This window comes from Arvicola amphibius, chromosome 15, assembly GCF_903992535.2.
Source record: "Arvicola amphibius chromosome 15, mArvAmp1.2, whole genome shotgun sequence".
NCBI classification, from domain to species: domain Eukaryota; kingdom Metazoa; phylum Chordata; class Mammalia; order Rodentia; family Cricetidae; genus Arvicola; species Arvicola amphibius.
The window spans coordinates 15,869,572-15,892,204 of record NC_052061.1 but is presented as its reverse complement, the minus strand read 5'-3'; the positions used below and the strand labels follow the sequence as shown (position 1 = coordinate 15,892,204).

Here is a 22,633-nt window from a genome sequence, read left to right as displayed (position 1 = left end):
GCACACCTTTAATCCCAGTGCTCGGGAGGCAGAGACAGGTGGATCTCTTGAATTCGAGGCCAGCCTGGTCTACAGAATGAGTTTCAGGATAGCCAGGGCTACACAAAGAAAACCTGCCTCAAAAAACACCAGAAAAAAAAAAAAAACAAAAACAAAAAGAAGACACACAGTCAGGCTGCCAGAGTGCCTTAACATTTAATTTTCAAGTATAAAGGCTTCATTGCAGAAGGGAGTCAGGGCCACAGGCAGTGGGCAGGGAGTCTAAAAGCCCAGGTGTAGGTAAACACAGGGGCCTGCTGTGCTGGCTCCTGGGTCCCACCACCAGTCCTATGGTACCCTGTCTGTGCCTGGGACCTTCTGCTGGATGCCAGGCAGCGAGGTAGCTGTGAGAGGAGTAGGGTGCTGGGCGGCAGGCGTAGGCTCACATGACCACACAACACTGGCACGTCTTTTGCTTAGGGCCACTAGCCTCTTTGGCCTCAGCTAGCTCAAGCTGCCGGGCAGGTGCATAGGTAGGTGCGGGGTGGTCACCTGGGTTGGTGCTGGACACCTCCTGGTGGAGCAGTGGCTGGCCTTCCACAGGCTGCTCCGGTGTTGGGGTCTCTGCCAATAGGGGGGTGGCATCCCCGGGGGGACCCTCACTCTCAGCACAGGGCTGAGGCTCCCTGGCTGTCTCTTCCACTGGTCCTTCTTGCTTCTCCAGGCCTTGCAGTCCTTGTTCCTCCGATGTGGGCTTCTCATGAACTGAAAGAGGGGTCCCTGACTGGCTGGCATCCTCCACCAGAAACTCTGCTCCTTCATTGGGTTTGTTTTGATCTTCTGGGCTCACCTCCTCCTTGGTGCCTGGGGTCTTCTCTGCCTCTGATGATAGCTCACTGCCTCCTGGGTCTCTATCCACTAACGTCTTACTTTCTTTAGTTTCTTCACCCAATGAGCCCTCGCCGCCTGGCTCCTCATCCAATAGCTCCTTACTTCCTTTAGTTTCTTCACCCAATGAGCCCTCATCTTGTGGTTCTCCTTGCAATAGTTTCTCATTTGTTTTTGACTCTCTGTCCAATGAGCTCTCACCGCCTTTCTCCTGGTCTGATGGAACCTCACTTCCTCTTCTCTCTGGGTCCAGGGGGCCCTCTGGTTCTCTCTCTGCCACCAATGGCGTCTCAGTGGTGGCTGGCTCTTCCTCACCTCCTTTTTCTACTTCCAGTGGCTCTCCATCTTCCTTCTCTCTCACCGCCTGCTTTTCCTCATCTGTTGATACCTCTGCAGGAGGGGGGCTTTCACCGTCCTTTTTCTCCCCCTTTTCTGCCTGGCTTTCCTCTCTTTCCTGGACTGGCTCTGGCACCTCGGCTGCCCCACCTCTCTCTATCTTGAGCTTTTCTGCCATTCCCCTCTCTTCCAAGCCCTCTGATTTCTCCACCTCCCAGGACTCTCCACTGCCTCTCAGCTGTGCTCCCATCAAAGCCTCAGGTCCTCCCTCACACCCTACCCCTGGAGGGGCTTCTAAGCCCTCCATCAAGAGCTCCTCCCAGTCTTCACTGAGGGCTACTCTCTCCACCCAGATGAAGGACCCCTCCTCTCCTCCAGGGCCCCCCTGCCCAACACCTTCAGGACTATCCCTGGAAGCACCTTCCTCTTTTCTGGAAGTTTCAGCCTCAGATTGCTCCTGGAGCCTTGGGGGACTGGCTTGTGTGGCCTCTGCATCCCTGTCTGACTCCCCTGTGACATTGGAATCACTGCCTCCCAGCCCCTCCCAGACCACCTCCACCACACCCCTCCCCTCCTTCACCCAAGTGGGGAGCTCAGGGCTGCTGGTGCCCTGCCTGGACTCAATGGCTTCCAGCACGACTTCTTCCACCTTGGCCTCCAGCTCGACGCCCGTGGGGTCTGTGGCGCTGTTCTCAGTGGCCCGAAGCCCAGCCCAAACCACCTCTACCACACCATCTCCTTTGGCCTGAGTGATACTTGCTGCCCCTGGGCTGAGCTGCTCTTGAAGGGGCCTATGCCCAGGGCAGGGGCCATTGGCTTCTGAAGAGGCCTCTATGGCCTCAGGGGATGGCCTCAAGGCTGGCAGAACCTCACTGAGCTCCTCCCTGGGATCAGAGGGGGATTCGGGGGACATGCCCACTGGACCAGCTGGCAGGGAAGTTCTCTTGTCCACATCACTGAGGCCTGGGGAAATGAAGGGAGGAAAGGATAGGGAGGTCAGGATGATGCGGGGATGAAAAGGACCCTCATCCCAGGTTCTTTTGGGTCAAGTGATCTGGTGGTGGCTGTTCCCTAGACCTCGGGATTCCAATACTTACCCGCAGGACCTGCCTCCATGGTGGGCTGAGAGAGAGGACGGGGACCCTGCAAGGAGAATAGAGAATAGAATAGGCCCTGGTTTGTGCGCCACCTGCTTAACCAATACCATGTTAACGCTTCACTGACCAGCTTCTGAGGTTGCCATAGATAAAGGATTCATGGGGGAGGGAAGACGTGTTGGGATGGAGCCCAGCACCTGGGGCACTCAAGGCTGCCCAGGGCAGCACAGCTGAGCAGTGTTCCCAACCTGAGAGGACCTGATGCAATCAGACTAAGTTCTGATGGGAAGAGGAAAGTAATCAGCATAACAACAAATAAACATTGCACATTGGGAAGGGGGAGAGAAAGGAGCAATGATGAGAAAAGAAGCCTCCGGGAGCGATCTGGGGGTGTCAGTGTTTGCTGTAGAGATAAACCAGGGCGTGGATTCTGGAGGGGGTGTGTGTGCTCTGTCCAGAGTGCTGAGCTGGAGACCGTTGTTCCAGGCTAAGGAAACAGCACTGCCCTGGCGACAGAAAGGTAAAGGATAGCAAAGAGGCAGTGTGACCCACATGGGACGACAGAGAGAGGTGAGGAAACTGGAGCAGCTGAACACACCTGCATGCACACAAACTCCCTTTGTGAGCAAGGCACGGGTGAGAGAAGCCTGTCACCCTACCGCTGGGAAAGCTGAGAGGGAAGATCGCGAGTTCAAGGTCACACTGGAGTAGTAGTTTTAAATTATAATCTCGCCGGCCCCTCCCAAAGGCACTTCTGAGTTGGTATTTCCATTTTAGGAATAGAGCAACTAAGGTCAGACAAGAAAATCAACTTCCACAAGAACACAGAGCAAAGTAACAGTGAGTGGGTTTGACCGCACACCAAGAGAAAGGCTGCCTTGGAGAGAGCGCTCCTCCGCTGAGTCCGGTTCCACCGCTGCTGGCCACACCCCCTCCTCCCCACCCTTTCCAGCCCCTCACCTCTCTGCGCCAGGCGGGCCTGCCAGCAGGCCTGTGCTGGGCACCTGTGGACGCACTCTGCAACAGCTGCAGCTGTGACTGGAGTCTGAGGGAGAGAGGGAACCGCTGGAAACCGGGCCGGACTAAACCGGCTCCGTTTCTGAGGGCAGTCGGCAAAGGCCAGGGCAGGGCTCAAAAGCAGGGATTCCCGACTCACGAAAACAAGCTGTCTTCCAGATTACGAATTCGAGCCTGGGCCTGTCCCTCAGGCGACTGCGGGTCCTTGGAGGCAAGGTCCTCCGGCCGCTCTGGCCCTTCAGCCGCCCCATCCATGAGCCAACGTTCTCGGAGAGATTTCCTCTGGGCATGGGAAGGGAGTCCGGGGCTGGCCACGGGAAGCCTACCTCCCCACCCATTGCTTGCAACGCCCAGAGGGCACATCCATCAGGCTGGAAGACATGCCCGTATCTCGTCCCCCAACACCTTGCCAGCAAGTAGCCTTCCCAAGCAGAAACACACAACCATTATCCTTCCAGCCTGCCAAGTCGACTGGCCCTGCCAAGCCCAGAAAGACCTCCCAATGCGCCCCTCTCCACCCCAGCGTTGACCTAAGGCTCCTTTCATCACATCCAAACTGGGAGAAGCCCTTCACCTTCCCCATACTCTTCCAGAGTGGGGCAGCTGTCTCCATGGCTACCTTTCGCCCGCCTCCTCTCCATCTCCCCCTCCCCAAATTGGACAGAGGTTCCTATTGTCTCTCAGTCGGCCTCACAAAGACAGCCCCACTTCACTGCCGGGGCTGGACGGGAGTCCCCAACCTTGAGCCGCTCCACGCGGAGTTTCTCTTCCTCCAGCTCCCGACGCGCAGCGCCGATCTCCTCCTGCAGTCGCCGCTTCTCCTGCGCATACACGACCCAGAGCTGCGGGCGGGCCCAGTGCCGCCCTTCGCCCGCCTCCTCGGGGCTCCCGGGCCTCCCGGGCCTCCCGGGGCGTCCTCCCGCGGGCGGGGGCCGCAGAGCGCTGACTCAGCAGCGGGAGGGGCGGGGCGGAGCGGGGCGGGACCAGAAGGCCGCGCCCTGATGCTGCGGAGGCCCGGCCACGCCCAATGGTGGTCCGCAGATGGGGGCATGGGGCGGGGCTTAGGAATGGTGACTGGGGTTTTGGGCTTCTAAGATGTGGAGGATGGCCAGGCGAGGTGCACACATTTGTAACCCCAAGACACAGGAGGTGGGGGTATGATGGTCTCCATGAGTTTCATGCCAGCCTGGACTACACAGGGAGTAGTAGTAACTCGGAGGCTACTTTGGGTCAAAAGACCCTGCGACAAAAAATTATTTAAAAAGGGGATTTAAGAGTTCAAAGATATGTGGGTCTAGATATAGGGAACGTGCTAGTGAGATGAAGTTCAAAATGGGGGTGCAGAGGTAGACATCCAGAAACTCAGGCATAGAGGTGGAGGCAGAGATGAGGTACAAAGAGGGAAATGCGGTAAGCTGGGGTACTGAGGAGTGGGGTCCAGAAAAATGGGGTTGGATGAGGTGGGAAAGTTAGTAAGTGAAGTACAAAAAAGAGGGTTAGAAAAATGGAGGGGTACAGACAGGTGACCAGAGACTTGGGGTACAGAGGGCCTCCAGGGTTGAGGTGCAGAAGTAGGCTACAGAGAGTTGGGGTGCTAAGAGGTAAAGTCTAAGATGACGTGAAGAAAGACGGGGTGCAGAGAGTGGAAGTCAGGGAAATGGAGCACGGAGGTGGGGATCAGAGAAACAAGGGCGCCGAGGTCAGGGTTCAGGGACGAGATATAGAACATAGGTTTTGCTGAGCGGTCGTGGCGCACGCCTTTAATCCCAGCATTTGGGGGGCAGAGGCAGGCTGATCTCTGTGAGTTCGAGGCCAACCTGGTCTACAAGAGCTAGTTCCAGGATAGGCTCCAAAGCTACAGAGAAACAAACAAACAAACAAACAAAACCAAACAGGCTTTATGCGCCAGGCAGTGGTGGCGCACACCTTTAATCTCAGCACTTGGGAGGCAGAGGCAGGTGAATGCCAGCTTGGTCTACCAAGCAAGGTCTACTAAGGACAGCCAGCCAGGACAGTTATACAAAAAAACTCTGCCAAAAAAAAGAAAGAGAGAGGGGGTGGGGGAGAAAGAAAGAAAGAAAGAAAGAAAGAAAGAAAGAAAGAAAGAAAGAAAAAGAAAATAGGTTTTAGAAAGGTTCTGAAATGTAGGGTGCAGAAATATGGAGTGCAAAGTTGGTTTGGAGAATAAAGGTGCACAGTGGTAGTCAGAAATAGAGAGGGCAAAGATGAGGGTGCAGAGAGCTGAGGTCCGGAAATAGGCTAGTGAGGAACGGGGTGCAAAGAGGGTTGCCAGAGAAATGAGAGGTAGGGGACACACAGGTAGACCAGAAGAACAGAGCTTATAGGATGGGGTTTCCTAAGAAAGGACTCCAAATGAGGGGTGCGATGTATGGAGATTTAAGAGGTAGGGAGGTTGAGGGTCGCTGGAGGTGCCAAAAGACAGGTGCCCTCCATTCCGGCAGGGACAGGGACGGACACAGGAGCTGCCTAAGGGGTTCCCTGGACAGACTGGAGCTGAAGGTGCAGCTCAGTTCTTCATAGACCCAAACTCGCTTCCTCTGGGGTAAACATTCCCTAACTGATGTTTACCCCAGAGGAAGTGAGTCTGGAGCGGGCAAGAAGTCTTAGGGTTCTGGAGTGTGACACTTACAGCGATGACCTCCAGCCGCTGCCGATAGAGGGCGCTCTCCGCCATGACCCTGTGGAGAGAGCGGTGGGGCTGAAGAGGCGTTTCCTAGGGACTCCATCCCTCAGCAGGCGGGCTCCTAAAAGTCCTTTCCTAATTAAGATCTCTGGGCTGCCAAGAAAGAGCCCAGTGCTTTGCCTGTGTTTTCCCCTCTCCACCAGGGAAGCGCCTGGGAGCTGACTGGAGTCTGGATGGTGGAGACCAAGATCATCAAGCTAAAGCTGAGTCTCACATCTTTCTCAGTCTTGGGCTCACCTGTGAAACCGGGCAGGGATAGCTTGACCTCAATCGTGCAAGAGAGCAATCTAAACAGTTTCCACACTTAATTCAATTTGTACATAACTACAATAACTGTTACAAACAACCACAAACAGTCTCAAGTCCTGCGAGGCTCCAAAGAGGCTGTGTCTCTTACTAGTCCCATGCCTTCTCTGAACCTTAGCTTTCACCCTTAAGCACTAGGGTGTGGGGATATGAGGGAATGTGGGGGAGAGAAGTGACCATTTAACCATTACCATGGTAACTTCACAACTGTCTCTTTTCCACTTGTCTACCCTCTTCCTGCTGGGGGCAAGGGTCACTGGGCCATCCTGCCTCACTGTGGACTTTGAGCTCCAAGGAAGGGGATTTGAGGTTTACGGTTTAACCCGATATTTCCCCACCCTTGTCCTAACTGAAATGTGACAGCATCCGGCTTCCCCACCCCCAGGGGGCTCCCGGATCTTCATTTAGGGGACAGGCACAGGCAAAATAACATGATCAATGCCCAGCACAGGTGTGGGGCCGTGTTAGCCCTCCTTCAGCCGATGGTCAGAAAGGGCTGTCTACCAGCCCGTATTCCTCCATGGCAGATGGGGTGGGCACAAAGATCTTTAGGTGTTTGTCAATTTAAATCCTAACAGGTCGGGGAGAGAATCCCAGCCCTGCTGCCCACATTCCAGCCAAGTCCTCTGGGGTCCTCCGGCCACACCCTGAAGGCACAACAGAGCTATTTATAGTGCCCTAAGTGCCTTGCAGGGCTTCCGCTGGACCTCAGCCACCTCAGCTCAGGCTCCACCCTCCACCTGACACTCCAGCTAGGAACAGACGCGGCCAAAGTAGCCACAGGCCACGCGCCTGTCAGGTTTTGAAATGCCCTATCTGGAGAAACACTTAATCTTCCCCGTAATCCTATGATCCATTTACCAAAGGGAAAACTGAGCCTCTGAGGAATAGCAAAAGAACTCGCTCTGGCTGGGGACAAACAATGCCCAGTGAGCCGATGCTCAGAACCAGCTTAAACCTGTTCTCTCAGCTCTGCTGCTGCAGCAGGTCAGCCCGGTGTATGCAGCAGCAGGATAGCCCAGTTATGCTACAGCAGGATAGCCTGGTGTATGCAGCAGCCAGATAACCTGGTGTATGCAGCAGCAGGATAGCCCAGGATAAACTGCAACAGGATAGCCTGGTGTACATTGCAGCAGGACAGTCTGGTACATGCAACAGCAGGATAAGATGCAGCAGGACAGCCTGGTGCATGCAGCAGCAGGATAGCCCAGGATAAGCTGCAGCAGGATAGCCTGACTGCTTGTCTCAAACAAGGTGAGTGGAAAACAATGTAAGGTTGTCCTCTCTCCACATTCACACACACTCACACACACTCACACACACACACACTCACACACACACTCACACACACACACTCACACACACACACTCACACACACACACTCACACACACACTCACACACACACACTCACACACACTCTCACACACACACACTCACACACACACACTCACACACACACTCACACACACACACTCACACACACACTCTCACACACACTCACACACACACTCACACACACACACTCACACACACACTCTCACACACACACACACACTCACACACACACACACTCACACACACACTCTCACACACATACTCACACACACTCACACACATACTCACACACACTCACACACACACACTCACACACACACTCTCACACACACACTCACACACACTCACACACACACACACTCACACACACTCACACACACACTCACTCACACACTCACACACACACACTCACACACACATTCACACACACACTCACACACACACTCACACACACACTCACACACAAAATGCACACATTCTCATGACACACACTCTAACACACACACACAAACTCACACAATGCACCCACACACATACACTGTTACACATTCCCCCACACATATACTCCCCTATATGCATTCACGCACACACTCACAGCCACATACACAGAGACAGCGCAAGACTTGTCCCAAGTCAGGAAGGCAGATGGGAAGCACTTCTCCCTCGCTGCTGACAACACAGTTTGGGGTTCAGGGCCTCCAGAGACCTTCCTTTGGGCAGCCATGGGAGGCCAGAGACCTACCTAGAGGTGGGGACTTCAACTGGGGCAGGGGCCGAAGGTAGCCTGACAGGTGTCCCTAGGGAAGTGTAGACTCCGGTCGTTCATCTCTCTGTCCCTGGGGGAGGGCTGAAGTCCCCTCAGCTGTCCCACTCCTAAGATGCTATCTCCCTAACTCTTCCTTGGGGGGGGGGATCGGGTTCCCGTTGCTAAGCAACCAGGTTTGTACTTGGTGAATAATGCAATGGAGGGCACAGGAGAGTGAAGGACAGAATTGGGGTCCCTAGTGGAGGGAAGCCGTCTTTCTGGGAGTTTCTATAATTCTTTGGAGTCCCCCTGACCATCGGCTCCCTGCTAGGGATGGAACCAGACGCATACTAGGCTAGAGCTTCTCTCGGTTTGAAAAGCCCTCAGCTAAGTCGAACTCCCTACACCTTCCTTCACGTCGCTCATCTACTCCATCGTCGCGTCTCAGCCTTAACAGGCTTGGTACCGAAAAGGAGCAGAGGAGTGGCCGCTGCCTCGCTACACTACGACTTTGCCAGTCTTTGGAGGCTGGAGCGCTTCCTTCCTTCCTGGACTCCAGCATTCTCGCTCACTCTGCAGACTTGGGGAGTTTGGTGGCAGGCACTAAACTTGGATGCACATTCTTGTACCCTGACATTCTCTGTTCCCCTCCTAACTTTGCGGTAGGCCCAACTCTCTGGGGAAGTGGCTCTCAAGGAGCCCCAGGTTTGGCCGCCAGCACCCTTTGCTCTCCCCTAGGCTCCTTATTGAGAGGCCAGCTGGGGCTCCCGGACTAGGTCAGCGCCCCACCCCCGCCGCCAGCCTTTACACTCTGCCCACCCGCCCTCACCCCAGACACTTACATGGGTGTGGCTGTGGCCGGGGACAATACCGGGGTCTGCAAGGCCATCTCTGCCCAGTAGCCCTCTCGTGGTGTGAGCCGAAGCTCCCCAGTCTGGGCCCTGGTTGGTGGGAGGGGGCTGCGGGGCGGAGCAGGAGAGCAGGTCCGGCTGGTTTGGGCGGGAGGCGCGGCCCGGCTGGGGCTGGGGCAGTGCTGGGGAGCGCTATCAACTTCTAGGGATGAATTATTTACCAGCCTCCGGCCTCCACGCTGCACTCGGCTGCCTCCCAGTTCACGCGCACGCAGCCACGCCGGTGCTCCAGCAGGTGGGGAGAACGGCCAAGCACTGACCCGCGGCCGCCCGGACACCGGCGCCTACGCCTACCTTGGGCACTCAGACTTTAGAAAAAGCCCAGGGTCACTGGCTCCCTTCTAGGACCTTGGAGCAGGCGGGAGGGAGAGCTCACTGACTCAGCTTCTGGAGACCATGGCAACCAAGAAGCCTGGGATGAGGGTCACTGTGGGCAACTGGTATTAGGTTTCAAAGCCTCAGTTTGCTTCGTTGTGAAATGGGAGGATAAGTACCAATGACCTGCAGATCAGAAGACCCTATTGTGTTTAGAGATGGGGTTAGAAATGAGAAAGGACAGCTATGCGGCGGTGGTGCACACCTTTAATCCCAGCACTTGGGAGGCAGAAAGGCAGGAGGCTCTCTGAGTTCAAGGCCAGCCTGGTCTACAAAGTGAGTTCCAGGACAGCCAGAGCCAGAGAAACCCTCTCTCAAAAACGGAAAGAAAGAAAAGAGAGAGAGAGGGAGAGGGAGGGAAGGAGGAAGCAAGCAAGCAGGAAAGAAAGAAAGAAAGAAAGAAAGAAAGAAAGAAAGAAAGAAAGAAAGGAAGGAAGGAAGGAAGGAAGAAAGAAAGAAGGAGAAAGGACAGGAGGCGAGCTCACTATTGAGGATGCCTTTCCTTTGAACACTTGAGTGTTGCGATGTCAGCTCAACATAACTAGACCAGGTTTGATCTTTATCCTGCGAGAGCAGCCCTTGTCTGTTTCTGCTAGGTGCTTCAGAGGAACTCTGAGCAAGGCCCCTTCCGGAGTGGTAAATTCACCCACATTCAAGCCTTTCTGGTCCTGACTGCTTCAGGGCCCCTTGCACACCTTTGGCGTGTAAAATGGAGGTCTTCTGCTTGCACAAGGGCCACCATGCTGCTGTGGGCTGTCAAGGACTGGAATTGCCTACGTCCCACTAGTACGGACTCCAGGCAGGTGGCCTGACCTGGGATCCCACTACTAGGTGTTATGCCCACATCCGTGAAGTCCCCCTAAAAGCCAGCAAGGAGACTGAGTCCCTTATGTAAAAGCAAAAGAGCCTTTATTTTATGCAAGTTTGCAAACTCGGTCTCTCCGCATGTACAACATATTGGAATAAACAGAGAGTCCTGAGCTCAGTTAGAGTTGGGTTTTTATAGTAGTAAATGTGGGGGTGAGGAGTTTATGAGGTTCAGGACCCCTGACTGGCTGACATTTGTCTAGGGGTGTCCTTGTGAATGTGTGCAGGCAGGTGGTCCTATCTACAGCAGTTGGAATGTTAGGCATTTCCTTTGGATGGTCTGTTTTTAGGTGGTGCTCAGGTAATCTCAGCTTGTGGTTCTTCCTGCAATCAGGTATTGCTTCGGGGTAAACTACTGAAACTCAGGCCTCTGTTAAATTTGTCGATGGCTGAGTCCTACTCTGGCAGCTGGTAATGGTTGGAAGTAAAGAACTTCCTTTGGGTGATCTGTTCATATTTAACTTATCATGGCTGGCTCCCACACCAGGGAGGCTGAGGGAGGAGATTGGCAAGGCCAAGCCTTACCTGGGTTACAGAATGAGTTAAAAACCAGCCTGGTAGCCGGGCGGTGGTGGCATACGCCTGCCTTTAATCTCAGCACTTCGACAGAGGAGGTGGGGTGGGTGCTCAACACAGTTTAGTGGTAGAGGCTTGTCTAGCATACATGAGGCCCTAGATTTAATTCCTAGTACAGGGAGAAAAAAAGTTGGATTTGAGTTTCTAGATCATTCTGAAAATATTCCAGGATGAGAAGAGAGAGTATACATGTGTGTATTTATGAATAGATATTTGTGTATGTTGGAGTGGAACCTAGGGTCATAGGCAGGCAAACCCTTACCACAGAGCCACGCCCCAACCCTTCTTTAATATGTGTTTATTTTTTGCACATGGAGGCACATGTTAGTGTCAGGTGTGTTCTATCCACCCCCACTTTATTTTCTGAGACAGGGCCTCTCATTGAGCCAGAGGTTCACCCATTTGGTTAGCTAACTGGCCAGTAAGGCTCAAGAACACACCTGTCTGTCTCCACAGTGCTAGGATTAGAGACAGGCTCCTGCACAGGCTCCCGCACACACAGGCTCCTGCACACACAGGCTCCTGCACACACAGGCTCCTGCACACACAGGCTCCTGCACAGGCTCCCGCACACACAGGCTCCCGCACACACAGGCTCCCGCACAGGCTTCTTTACTTGGGTGCTGGAGATACAAACCCAGGTCCTCATGCTTACACAGCAAGGACTTTGGACTGAGGTATCTTTGCAGTTGCCTTGTGTGATTTTCTTTTTTTTTTTTTTTCTTTTTTCTTTTCGTGGTTTTTCAAGACAGGGTTTCTTTGTAGCTTTGGAGCCTATCCTGGAACTAGCTCTTGTAGACCAGGCTGGCCTCAAACTCACAGAGATCCGCCTGCCTCTGCCTCCCGAGTGCTGGGATTAAAGGCGTGCACCACCACCACCTGGCTTGAATGATTTAAAAAAAATTTTTTTTTCCAAGGAGGCGACATGGTGGTGGTGCTGCTGCTTGGCGCTAGGCCTTGCGCTCCTGGGCGGCCAAGGTGTCTCCGTGGCGGCGGACACCACCGTAATCTCTGTCCATGATGTCAGCTCCAAGACATACCTGCATTTTGAACAGCAGTAGCGTCGACATCAACACTGGATGAGAGGTGGCCAGGTACTGCAGGAGGATACGCTGCCTGACCTGCAGATGCAGTACATCGTGGACACAGATGACTGCTCTGGGGACTATTCCTGCATCTTCCTTCCCGAGCCTGTGGGCCAGGGTGACATCTGTGTGGAGGGGTCACCCTGGACCAAGGTCGGAAAGAAGTCAAAGCATTCCAGTGAGGGAGAGACCGTGAGGCTGGTCTGCAAGTCCGAGTCACCCCACCCTCCTGTCACTGGGTGGAGCTGGTTTAAGACTCTGACTCTGGGGATCAGCTGATCACCAATGGCTCTGAGAGCAAGTACGGCGTGATATCCACAGCGGAGAGGTCAGAGCTGACCATCAGCAACCTCCACATCAACAAGGACCCTGGTACCTACATGCTTAACGCAAAGCCCAGGGCAGCGTCAGGAGAGGATGATACTGCGTGTATGGAGCCGCCTGGCCGCCCCCTGGCCCTTCCTGGGCATCGTGGCCGAGGTCCTGGTGCTGGTCACCATCATCTTCATTTATGAGAAGCGACGGAAGCCAGAGCAGACCTTAGACAAGGATGACCCTGGTGCTGCCCCACTGAAGGGCAGTGGGCATCACGTGAACGACACGTGTATGCCAGAGGAACCCCACCTCAGTGGCAGAGCAGGTGGGGGTGGGGGCACCTGGGCACCTGACCCCAGCCAGTGTCTACCTTCACTCTTGTGTCCCATCTTGTCCCAACCCGAGCCTACCCACCCCAACCTGGGTGAAGACAGCCTCACCTTGCAGAAAGTCCACCTAGAAGAAGCAAGCTGCCCACGGCACCCATTTCTAGTTTAAACTAAACAAGGTTTCTATATAGAGAATCTGTTCCTTAGGGGGTTTTGTTTTTGATTTTTTTAAGCGTGTCACTATAGCCCTGTGGAGTGGGGGAATGCGGCCTTACCATGGCCTTGGCCATGAGGGGGGAGACAAGGGTAAGCTCTGACTTCTTGGTGGAGGGAGCTACCACCTGTTTCCCTGTATGGGACAGCCCATCCCCACCATGAACAACATGGCTGGGCCTGCTGGGACCCCACAAATAAAGACCTACCCCGAAAAAAAAACATTTTCCATTTGTGGCAATTAGCACACTCACAATGGCAGGCAGCCCTCACTTCTGTCTAGATCAAGAACATCTCTAGCCGGGCAGAGTGGCACACACACTTGGGATACAGAGGCAGGCAGATCTCTGAGTTCAAGGCCAGCCTAATCTACACGGCTAGTTCCAGGAAAACCAGGGCTCCACAAAGAACCCCACCCCTTGCAAACGCCCCCTGCACCTGTCTGTGTATACAGTTTGCCTGTTCTGCGCACACACAAACACAGAGGCATTGACACAATGTAGCCTTTTGTATCCGACCTCTCTCATTCAGCCTCATGTTTCCTTTTTTAAATTAATTTATTTAATTTTGGTCTTTTTGGCACATTCTCATGTAGCCCAAGATGGTCTCAAAGCTACTATGCAGTGAAGGAGGACTTTGAAGTGCTGGCCCTCCTACCTATACCTCCTGAGCACTGGGATTACAGCACTGTGCCCCACGCCTGGCTAGCATCCTGCTCTCAGCCTGCCCACACTATGGCAACAATCAGTGCTTCCTTTCCCTCTGTGGGCAAATAACAGTCCACCGTGTGCATGGGAAGGAACAAGAACAACCTTCAGCGTGGCTCTTTGGCTGCCCTCTTGTTTGAGACACAGGTACTTTGTGTCTGCTGCAGCATATGCTCACCTTCTATCTCACCATAGCAACTGAGATTACAGATGTGTGTTGTGGGATGCCTGATCACACTGTGTAAAGATGTGTCTCTGTCCTTCCTCACCTGCCTAAGGCACCTTCTGATTGGCTTAATAAAGACCTGAACAGTCAATAGCTAGGCAGGCAAGAATAGGCGGGACTTCCAGGCAGAGACAGGAACTCTGGGAAGAATCTGAGGTGGGGGGGTTGCCGGAGAGAGGCAGAGGAAATCGGATGTACCGTACTAAGGAGGGGTAATGAGCCACGTGGCAGAATGTAGATTAATATAAATGGGTTAATTTACGTTCTCAGAGCTAGTTGGGAACAAGCCTAAGCTAAGGCCAAGCTTTCATACTTATTAAGAGGTCAGAAGCTGGCCATCCAAAGAAGGACCTGCTACAGATGTGCACTACCATGACCAGCTTCTGTATGGGAATTATACAGGACTACACAGACATTGGGAAAGCCATCGTCCATCACCCGTGATGGATGCAGGCCCAACCCCTCGCCCTCTGCTCTGTGAGTAAGTCTAATAAACTCATTGGTTCCCTAGTATGAACTCTGGCGGGATCACACTTTGGCTTGTCATTGGGACAGAGGGGAAGGGTTGGGTGACAGTTATATCTCCCATTTAGAACCAGCGAATGTGGGGTTTAATGAGAATGGCTCCCATAGGCACATACGTTGGAATACTTGGTCTCCAGTGTTGGTGGAACTGTTTGGGAAGGATTGGGAGGGATGGCCTTGTTGGAGGAGGTGTGTCACTGTGACTGGACTTTGAGGTTTCAAAAGCAAGCCCCCATCATTCCTAGTTAGCTCTCGCTCTCTGCCGCTGATTGTGTTTCATGAAGTAAGCTCTCAGCTACTGCCCAATGCCATGCCATGCTCCCCGTCATGATGGCCATGGACACTAGCCCTCTGAAACTGTAAGCCTCACATCTTTTTTTTTTTTTGTAAGTTGCCTTGGTTACACTGTCCTGTCACAGCAGTGAACACAGGGCATCAGGCTTGTAGGGGAAGTGCTGTATGCACCAGGTGCTTTTTCAGTCTAGCATCTAGGGAGATGTCGTTTTGTTTGTATTTTGAGGCAGGGTCTCACTATGTAGCCCTGGCCCTCCTGAAACTCATTATGTAGATCAGGCTGGCCTCAAACTCAGAGTCATCTCTGCCTTCCAAGCGCTGGGGTAAAGGCAGCTGGGCTTTTTAGTTTTAAACATTGTATAGCTAGTTAAGATGCCGGATGGTCTACTAGCGGGGAAACACTCCATTCTGCAGGGAAGCTCCTCCAGCTCAAGAAGTAAACAACTTGCTGGGCGGTGGTGGTGCACGCCTTTAAATCCCAGCACTTGAGAGGCAGAGACAGGCATATCTCCGTGAGTTCGAGACCAGCCTGGTCTACAAAGTGAGTTCCAGGACAGGCACCAGAGCTATAGAGAAACCCTGTCTCAAAACAAAAACAAAAAGAAGTAAACAACTTATAGGCTTCAGGAAGCCCCTGAAACTGAACATACGTACTTGGACCCCTCCTCCCCCTGCAAGAACTTCTGAGAGACACTCTCGGAGGAACTGAGTGACGAAAGAGACACCACAATCATCAGACTGTATGGGGACTCCAGGTCCTCTGCATCTCTGAGCTGTCACCATTGCTGGGTTAGGGCTCTCAGTAATGCAGCAGTCTGTTTCCATAAGTGACCCTTTACCCATATTCCTGTAAGTAACCCCCAATAAAACTCATCGGTTTTACCAAGTTGGAATTTGGTGGTCTCCTCACTTTGGTCTGTCCTTGGTTCCTTATCTTGGATGAGTAGATATTTGCTCCAATCTCCCCAAGAATAGTGTCACACCACAAACATTTTTATTCATCATGTGTCGTGTGTGTGTGTGTGTGTGTGTGTGTGTGCATACGTGTCACAGTGCAGGAAGCGGTCAGAGGATAAATGGGGGAGTACTTTCTCTCCTTCTGTTATATAGGTCCTGCAACGGAACTCACGGCATGATGCATGGTGACAAGCAAGCATCTTTCCTTTCTGAGCTCCCTCACTAGCCTGACTCAAGAGCTGAAGAGACAGACATAGGCACCCCAGGGTGTGTGTGGGGGTACTCAGTTTTCAATGCTCAGTCTGAGGTGTCTGACCCCCTGCAGGCTGAGGGCAGGAGGCCTCAGAAGAGACTATAGAAGTGGTGTTCAAAACCTGGAGCTGGCCTGGCGTGGTTCAGCCCGCCTTTAATCCCAGCACTCAGGGGGCAGAGACAGGTGGGTCTCTGAGTTTGAAGCTAGCCTGGTCGACATGGTGAGTTTCTGGACAGTCAGAGACACAGAGTGAGACCCCTGCCTCAAAAAAGTAAAAAATCTATTTTTAATATATATATTTTAATATATATTTTTAAAATAAATGCATTTTTATATAATACAATAATAAATAAATAGAGCATGAGTTTGGGATTTTGCAAGGTCAGACTTCTAACTATGGGTTTAGGTAACGCTTGTATCCCAGAACTTTCGAGGCTGAGAGAGGAGTTCGCTGTTTCAAAACAAAAACAACGGCAGGATATGGTAGCATATACTTTTTTTTTTTTTTTTTTGGTTTTTCAAGACAGGGTTTCTCTGCAGCTTTTTTAGAGCCTGTCCTGGACCTAGCTCTTGTAGACCAGGCTGGCCTCGAACTCACAGAGATCCGCCTGCCTCTGCCTCCCGAGTGCTGGGATTAAAGGCGTGCGCCACCACCACCCGGCTAGCATATACTTTTTATCCCAGCACTCTGAAGGCTTCTGATGATCTCTGTGAGTTAACGATCAACCTGGTATACATGCTGGGCCCCAGGTCTAGGGCTTCACAGTGAGGCCCCACCTCATTACAAAAACAACATTTGCGGAGATAGCTCAGTGGTTAAGAGTGTTCACAGCTCTTGCAAAGAACCAGACTCGATTCTCCCAGCAGCCATGTCCAGCAACATATAACCTCCTGTAAGTCCAGCTCCAGATGTTGCCCTCATCTGACATCCTCAGGTACCTAGATATATGTGCACGTACACATCAATTAAAACAAAATTTAAAAAAGAAACCGCTCATAAGAAGATCCAGTTTGATCCTAGCACCCATTCCAAGTAGCTCACAACTACTTGTAATCTCTCTCCTGAGAAGAGCCAAGAGCATCAGGGATCATTTGCATAAATCTGCACTGATTTACATACACATAAAAATCTCTAAAACCAAAAGAAGGACTGGATGCCCATCGAAATCCCAGCAAAATTCATCAAAGACCTCGAAAGAACGGTACTCAACTTCATATGAAAAAGCAAAAAACCCAGGATAGCCAAAACAATCCTGTACAATAAAAGAACTTCTGGAGGCATCACAATCCCTGACTTCAGACTCTACTACAGAGCTACAGTACTGAAAACAGCCTGGTATTGGCATAAGAACAGACAGGAGGACCAATGGAACCGAACAGAAGACCCGGATATCAATCCACACATCTTCGAACACCTGATCTTTGACAAAGAAGCAAAAAATATCAAATGGAAAAAAGAAAGCATATTTAACAAATGGTGCTGGCATAACTGGATATCAACATGTAGAAGAATGAAAATAGATCCATATCTATCACCATGCACAAAACTCAAGTCCAAATAAATCAAAGACCTCAACATAAAGCCAGCCACACTAAACCTCACAGAAGAGAAAGTGGGAAGTACACTTGAATGCACTGGCACAGGGAACACTTCCTAAATAGAACCCCAGCAGCACAGACACTGAGAGAAACAATTAATAAATGGGACCTCCTGAAACTGAAAAGCTTCTGTAAAGCAAAGGACATGGTCAACAAGACAAAACGACAGCCTACAGAATGGGAAAAAAATCTTCACTAACCCCACATCAAACAGAGGTCAGATCTTCAAAATATTCAAAGAACTCAAAAGCCCGGCAGTGGTGGCGCACGCCTTTAATCCCAGTACTCGGGAGACAGAGGCAGGCGGATCTCTGTGAGTTCAAGACCAGCCTGGTCTACAAGACCTAGCTCCAGGACAGGCTCTAAAGCTGCAGAGAAACCCTGTCTCGAAAAAAAAAAAAAAGAACTCAAGAAACTGGACACCAAAAGATCACATAATCCAATAAAAAAATGGAGTACAGACCTAAACAGAGAACTATCAACAGAGGAATCTAAAATGGCTGAAATACACTTAAGGAAATGTTCAACATCCTTAGTCATCAGAGAAATGCAAACCAAAACAATTCTGGGATTCCATTTATACCTGAAAGAATGGCCAAGATCAAATACACTGATGACAACTTATGCTGGGGAGGTTGTGGGGAAAAGGGAACACTTCTGCACTGTTGGTGGGAATGCAAGCTGGTATAACCCCTTTAGATGTCAGTGTGGTAATTTCTCAGAAAATTAGGAAACAACCTTCCTCAAGACCCAGTAAAACCACTTTTGGGTATATATCCAAAGGATGCTCAATCGTGCCACAAGGACATGTGCTCAACTGTGTTCATAGCAGCTTTGTTTGTCATAACCAGAACCTGGAAACAACCTAAAAAACCTTGACCAAAGAATGGATAAGAAAAATGTGGTACATTTACACAATGGAGTACTACACAGCAGAAAAAAATAACAACAGCTTGAATTTTGCAGGAAAATGGATGGAGCTAGAAAACATTATTTTGAGTGAGGTAACACAGATACAGAAAGACAATTATCACATGTACTCACTCATAGGTGGTTTTTAAACATAAAGCAAAGAAAACCAGCCTACAAACCACAATCCCAGAGAACTTAGACAACAATGAGGACACTAAGAGAGACTTAAATAGATCTAATCTACATAGGAAGTAGAAAGTAGAAAAAGACAAGCTCTCCTGAGTAAATTGGGAGCATGGGGACCTTGGGGGAGGATTGAAGGGGGAGGGAAGAGGCAGGGAGGGGAGCAGAGAAACATGTAGAGCTCCATAAAAAAAAGAACTTTCAATAAACGTTTTACTAACCAAAAAAAAAAAAAATACACAGTCTACCAGGTGTATCCACATGTGCCTGTGGTCCCAGTTACTTGGGGGAAAAAAAGAAGGGCTGGAGAGATGACTCAGAGTTTAATAACATTGGCTGCTCTTCCAGAGGTCTTGAGTTCAATTCCCAGCAACCACATGGTGTCTCACAACCACCTATAATGAGATCTGGTACCCTCTTCTGGCCAGCAGGCATACATGCAGGCAGAACACTGTACACATAATAAATAAATGAATCTTTAAAAAAAGAGTGACAAAGGAGTTGAGTGGAAAGAGAATTTACACACTCTCGACTTTCATATAGTATAGTGCCCCAGGTTAGCAACAAGCAGTCACTGTCCTATTCCTACAAAGAGTTTGGTGTGTAGTTGGAGGCAGCCAGTAGGCTTGAGGGCAGATGACAGGTAATATATCCTGTTTGCCTTCTCTTCCACCTGGTGACCTTGATGGAAGTCATCAGTAGATAGAACCAGAGTCTGAGAAGGGAATGGTGGCCAAGTCAGATGAAGCCAAGTGGAAAAGGACAGAGAAGGAGGAAAGTGACTGGCTTTGCCAAGTAGGCGTCATAGGTGCCCTTTGATGGGAAGGCTTGTTTGCTTGCTCACCAAGGGGCCCTGGTAGAGGGGAAAGGACAGAGTACAACATGTTGTATAGCGACTAAAGTATTTGTTAAAACAGTGTCCCAGGCTGGCCTCAAACTTACTGTGCAGCCAAGGATAAGTTTCAGCTTCTGAGTTTCCTGCATGTACTATCCCGAGTGCTGGATTACAGGGATTACAGGCATGTACCACCATGGCAGGGCTGGGGATGGAACCCAGGGCTTTGTGTATGCTGACAAGTAGTGTTGCTTTTAATGGTTAATGAATAAAGCTGTTTCATCCAGTGACTTAACAGAATAGGGTAAGGTGGGAATTCCAAGAAGATAGAGGAGGAGAGAGGAGGCAGAATTAAGAAGTCATGTAGCCGCAGCAGGACACAGATGTTGGATATTGGGTGGAACCTTGCCGGTAGGCCATAATCACATGACCTACCACAATACACAGATTAGTAGAAATGGGTTAATTTGAGATGTAAGAGCTAGCTAGAAATACGCCTAAGCTATTGTCCAAACACTATTGCAATTAATATAGTTTCTGTGTGTTTATATCGGATCTGGGCTGCCAAGCACAGTTTCTTGGTAGTCCCATTATGTTTTTTCCCGAATGGGCTCTGTTTGCTAGCGGTGGCAAGTAGGGGCACCATGGCTTCTTTAAGAGAGGTCTTCCTGATTCAGCATCAGCAGCAACAAAACCTCGTGGCTTCTTTAAGAAACAGAGGCTTCCTGACTCATGCTAGATTTACAAACAGCTCTGGCTCTTTCAGGAGGACGAGCACTTTAATGGGGTTTGCGGCAGCATGCTGCAAGTTAGTCGGTGGCAGTTTGGGCCAACTCTTTACCAGAGTTGAGGTGGTGGGCACGGTCCCCACCCAGGGGTCCCAGAGGGGGCAGTAAGGTACCTCCGCCATATTGAAAGGCCAAGAGAGGCGGGGTCAGCATCCAGGGCTGCCATGACCACAGTGCTTACCACTTTAAAATGCATTTTGTCAGAAAAGAATTTCAGATACACAATAAACACAAATTCAGATAAAAAAGACCTCTAAATGGGTCACAGGGTTAGATAAATGTGCTTGAGAGAGAGAGAGAGAGAGAGAGAGAGAGAGAGAGAGAGAGAGAGAGAGAGAAAAGAGTATAGACCATTATAATATAAAAGAGTACAGATAATCAAAGGTTAAAAAGAGTAAAGATAATAAAAACAAATATTAAACTTGTAAAACAAGTAATAGAGTAAAAAAATAAGACACGTAAAGATGGAATATACACAGAGAGTCTGGATTATGTATATCATTATATTTTCTTTAAATTTTTTGACTGTGAATGAGCTAAGTACAGAGAGACATTTCATTGTATGTGCTGCTAAGCTAAACCAACATATATAGGTTTTTTGAGACAGGGTTTCTCTGTAGCTTTGGAGCCTGTCCTGGAACTAGCTCTTGTAGACCAGGCTAGCCTCGAACTCACAGAGATCCGCCTGCCTCTGCCTCCCAAGTGCTGGGATTAAAGGTGTGCGCCACCGCCGCCAACATATATATTTTAAAGGTATCTTGATTTCAAAATTTGGGTCTAAGGATATGTTGCTTTGGAAAAGAGGTTCTGTGTTTGTTTCCACAGAGGATGAGAACCTGTGAAATCCTTCCAGACTATTGTAGTTTGATGGATCAAGATTCCCCCAAAAGGTCTTTGTGAACCCCCCAAAATAAAATACTTCACCCATCAAAAATCAGGAAGCAGTTTGGAGAGAACTATGCCCAAATTCCCAAATATTATTTATAAATGTTTACTTATATTTAAAAGGGATAAGCTGTAGAAATTTGCATTGGTATGGATCTTGGTTTATTGATACAAATTTAAGGTCAATTTTGTTATATGTATATTTCTGCTCTTGATTAAGGTATTGTGTTTGTGCAGCTCATTTAAAACTGTAATTTAGTATAGGGGGCTGGAGAGATTGCTCAGTGGTTAAGAGCACTGCCTGCTCTCCCAGAGGTCATGAGTTCAATTCTCAGCAACCACATGGTGGCTCACAACCATCTGTAATGAGATCTGGTGCCTTCTTCTGGCATGAAGATGGTCACTCAAGAGGAACATTGTATACATAATAAATAAATTTATGATAAATCTTTTTAATGTAATATATAATTAAGCAATACAGATTAATAGGTAGTCATTTATAATAGTCAAAATTGTAGTCCTGTTAGGTTTTCCAGATATATAGTGATACATTTCAGTCAGATAGATATTCTTCAAACCTTTTGAAGACTAACAGAATATGGCATTTAAAATGTTTTTAATAATTTAGGACTTTTCATGACAATGAGGCATATCTGTTCCTGGCAGCACCAATCTACTTCAAGAGGAAGATGGGCATGGAAGAGACTCTTTATGGAATTTGTTGGCCATTTGGACAAGAAACTATTCTTGCCTGAACTGCTTGACATTATGCTGTATGAACTGGACATGCAGGACCCACAGAAAAATGATTGCTAGACTTGCCTAAAGGTGAGACAGTCCTTCAGGGTTCCTGCTTCATGAAAGAGTCTGGCAGACATTCTGCAGGACACAGAAGAAAGTGACTGACAAACTGATAATATAGGTGGAACTGTCTTTGAAATTTCCTGCTTCATGGAAAGAAAAGTCTGCCAGATACTATGGGCCTATAGACTGAAGATGGATGCCTCAATGTTACTGAAGAAGTTTGGGTGACTGTCCAGATAGCGAGATGTCTCTATCAATTCTAGAGTTTGGAAGTTGCTTACAATTCACTTCCTGTTTACTCAGGTAATATTATATCCTTTTGGAGTCTTTGAAGGAGTTAAAGAATAGATAGTTATAATTATAGTTTTCCTTAGTTATGATAAATGATAAAGTAGATATAAATATTGTAACTGTAATTCTTATTTGATACCTGTTTCATTATATGTAATTTTATTATGTTAAAGTTAAAACTTTCCTTTTTATTTAAACAGAAAAGGGAAAATGGTGTGGGAAATCCTTCTGAATATGTGTTGCTTTTATTGGTTAATGAATAAAACTGTTTCGGCCAGTGGTTTAGCGGAATAG

The 22,633-nt window shown here is 49.8% G+C and overlaps 1 protein-coding gene and 1 pseudogene across 1 annotated transcript; one reads left to right on the top strand and one right to left on the bottom strand.

Annotated features, from left to right (window-relative positions):
• Positions 1-397: 397 nt before the first annotated feature.
• Palm3 (paralemmin 3) lies at positions 398-9,339 on the bottom strand. The gene is made up of 7 exons (XM_038313152.1): positions 9,252-9,339; positions 5,968-6,016; positions 4,058-4,138; positions 3,457-3,599; positions 3,261-3,345; positions 2,301-2,346; positions 398-2,166 (listed from the first exon to the last, which is right to left on the bottom strand). Exons 1-7 carry the CDS (start codon positions 9,296-9,298, stop codon positions 422-424), a joined length of 2,196 nt encoding a protein of 731 aa, XP_038169080.1. The 5' UTR covers positions 9,299-9,339; the 3' UTR covers positions 398-421.
• Positions 9,340-11,785: 2,446 nt separating this feature from the next.
• On the top strand, positions 11,786-13,036 carry LOC119802239 (annotated as a pseudogene).
• The last annotated feature ends 9,597 nt before the right edge of the window (positions 13,037-22,633 follow it).

Coding starts and splice junctions, on each gene's coding strand:
- Palm3 (XM_038313152.1), bottom strand. CDS start 9,298: ATGGCCTTGCAGACCCCGGTATTGTCCCCGGCCACAGCCACACCCAT. Junction 2,347..3,260: donor GGCCCGCCTGGCGCAGAGAG/GTGAGGGGCTGG, acceptor TTCTCCTTGCAG/GGTCCCCGTCCTCTCTCTCA. Junction 2,167..2,300: donor CATGGAGGCAGGTCCTGCGG/GTAAGTATTGGA, acceptor TCATTTCCCCAG/GCCTCAGTGATGTGGACAAG.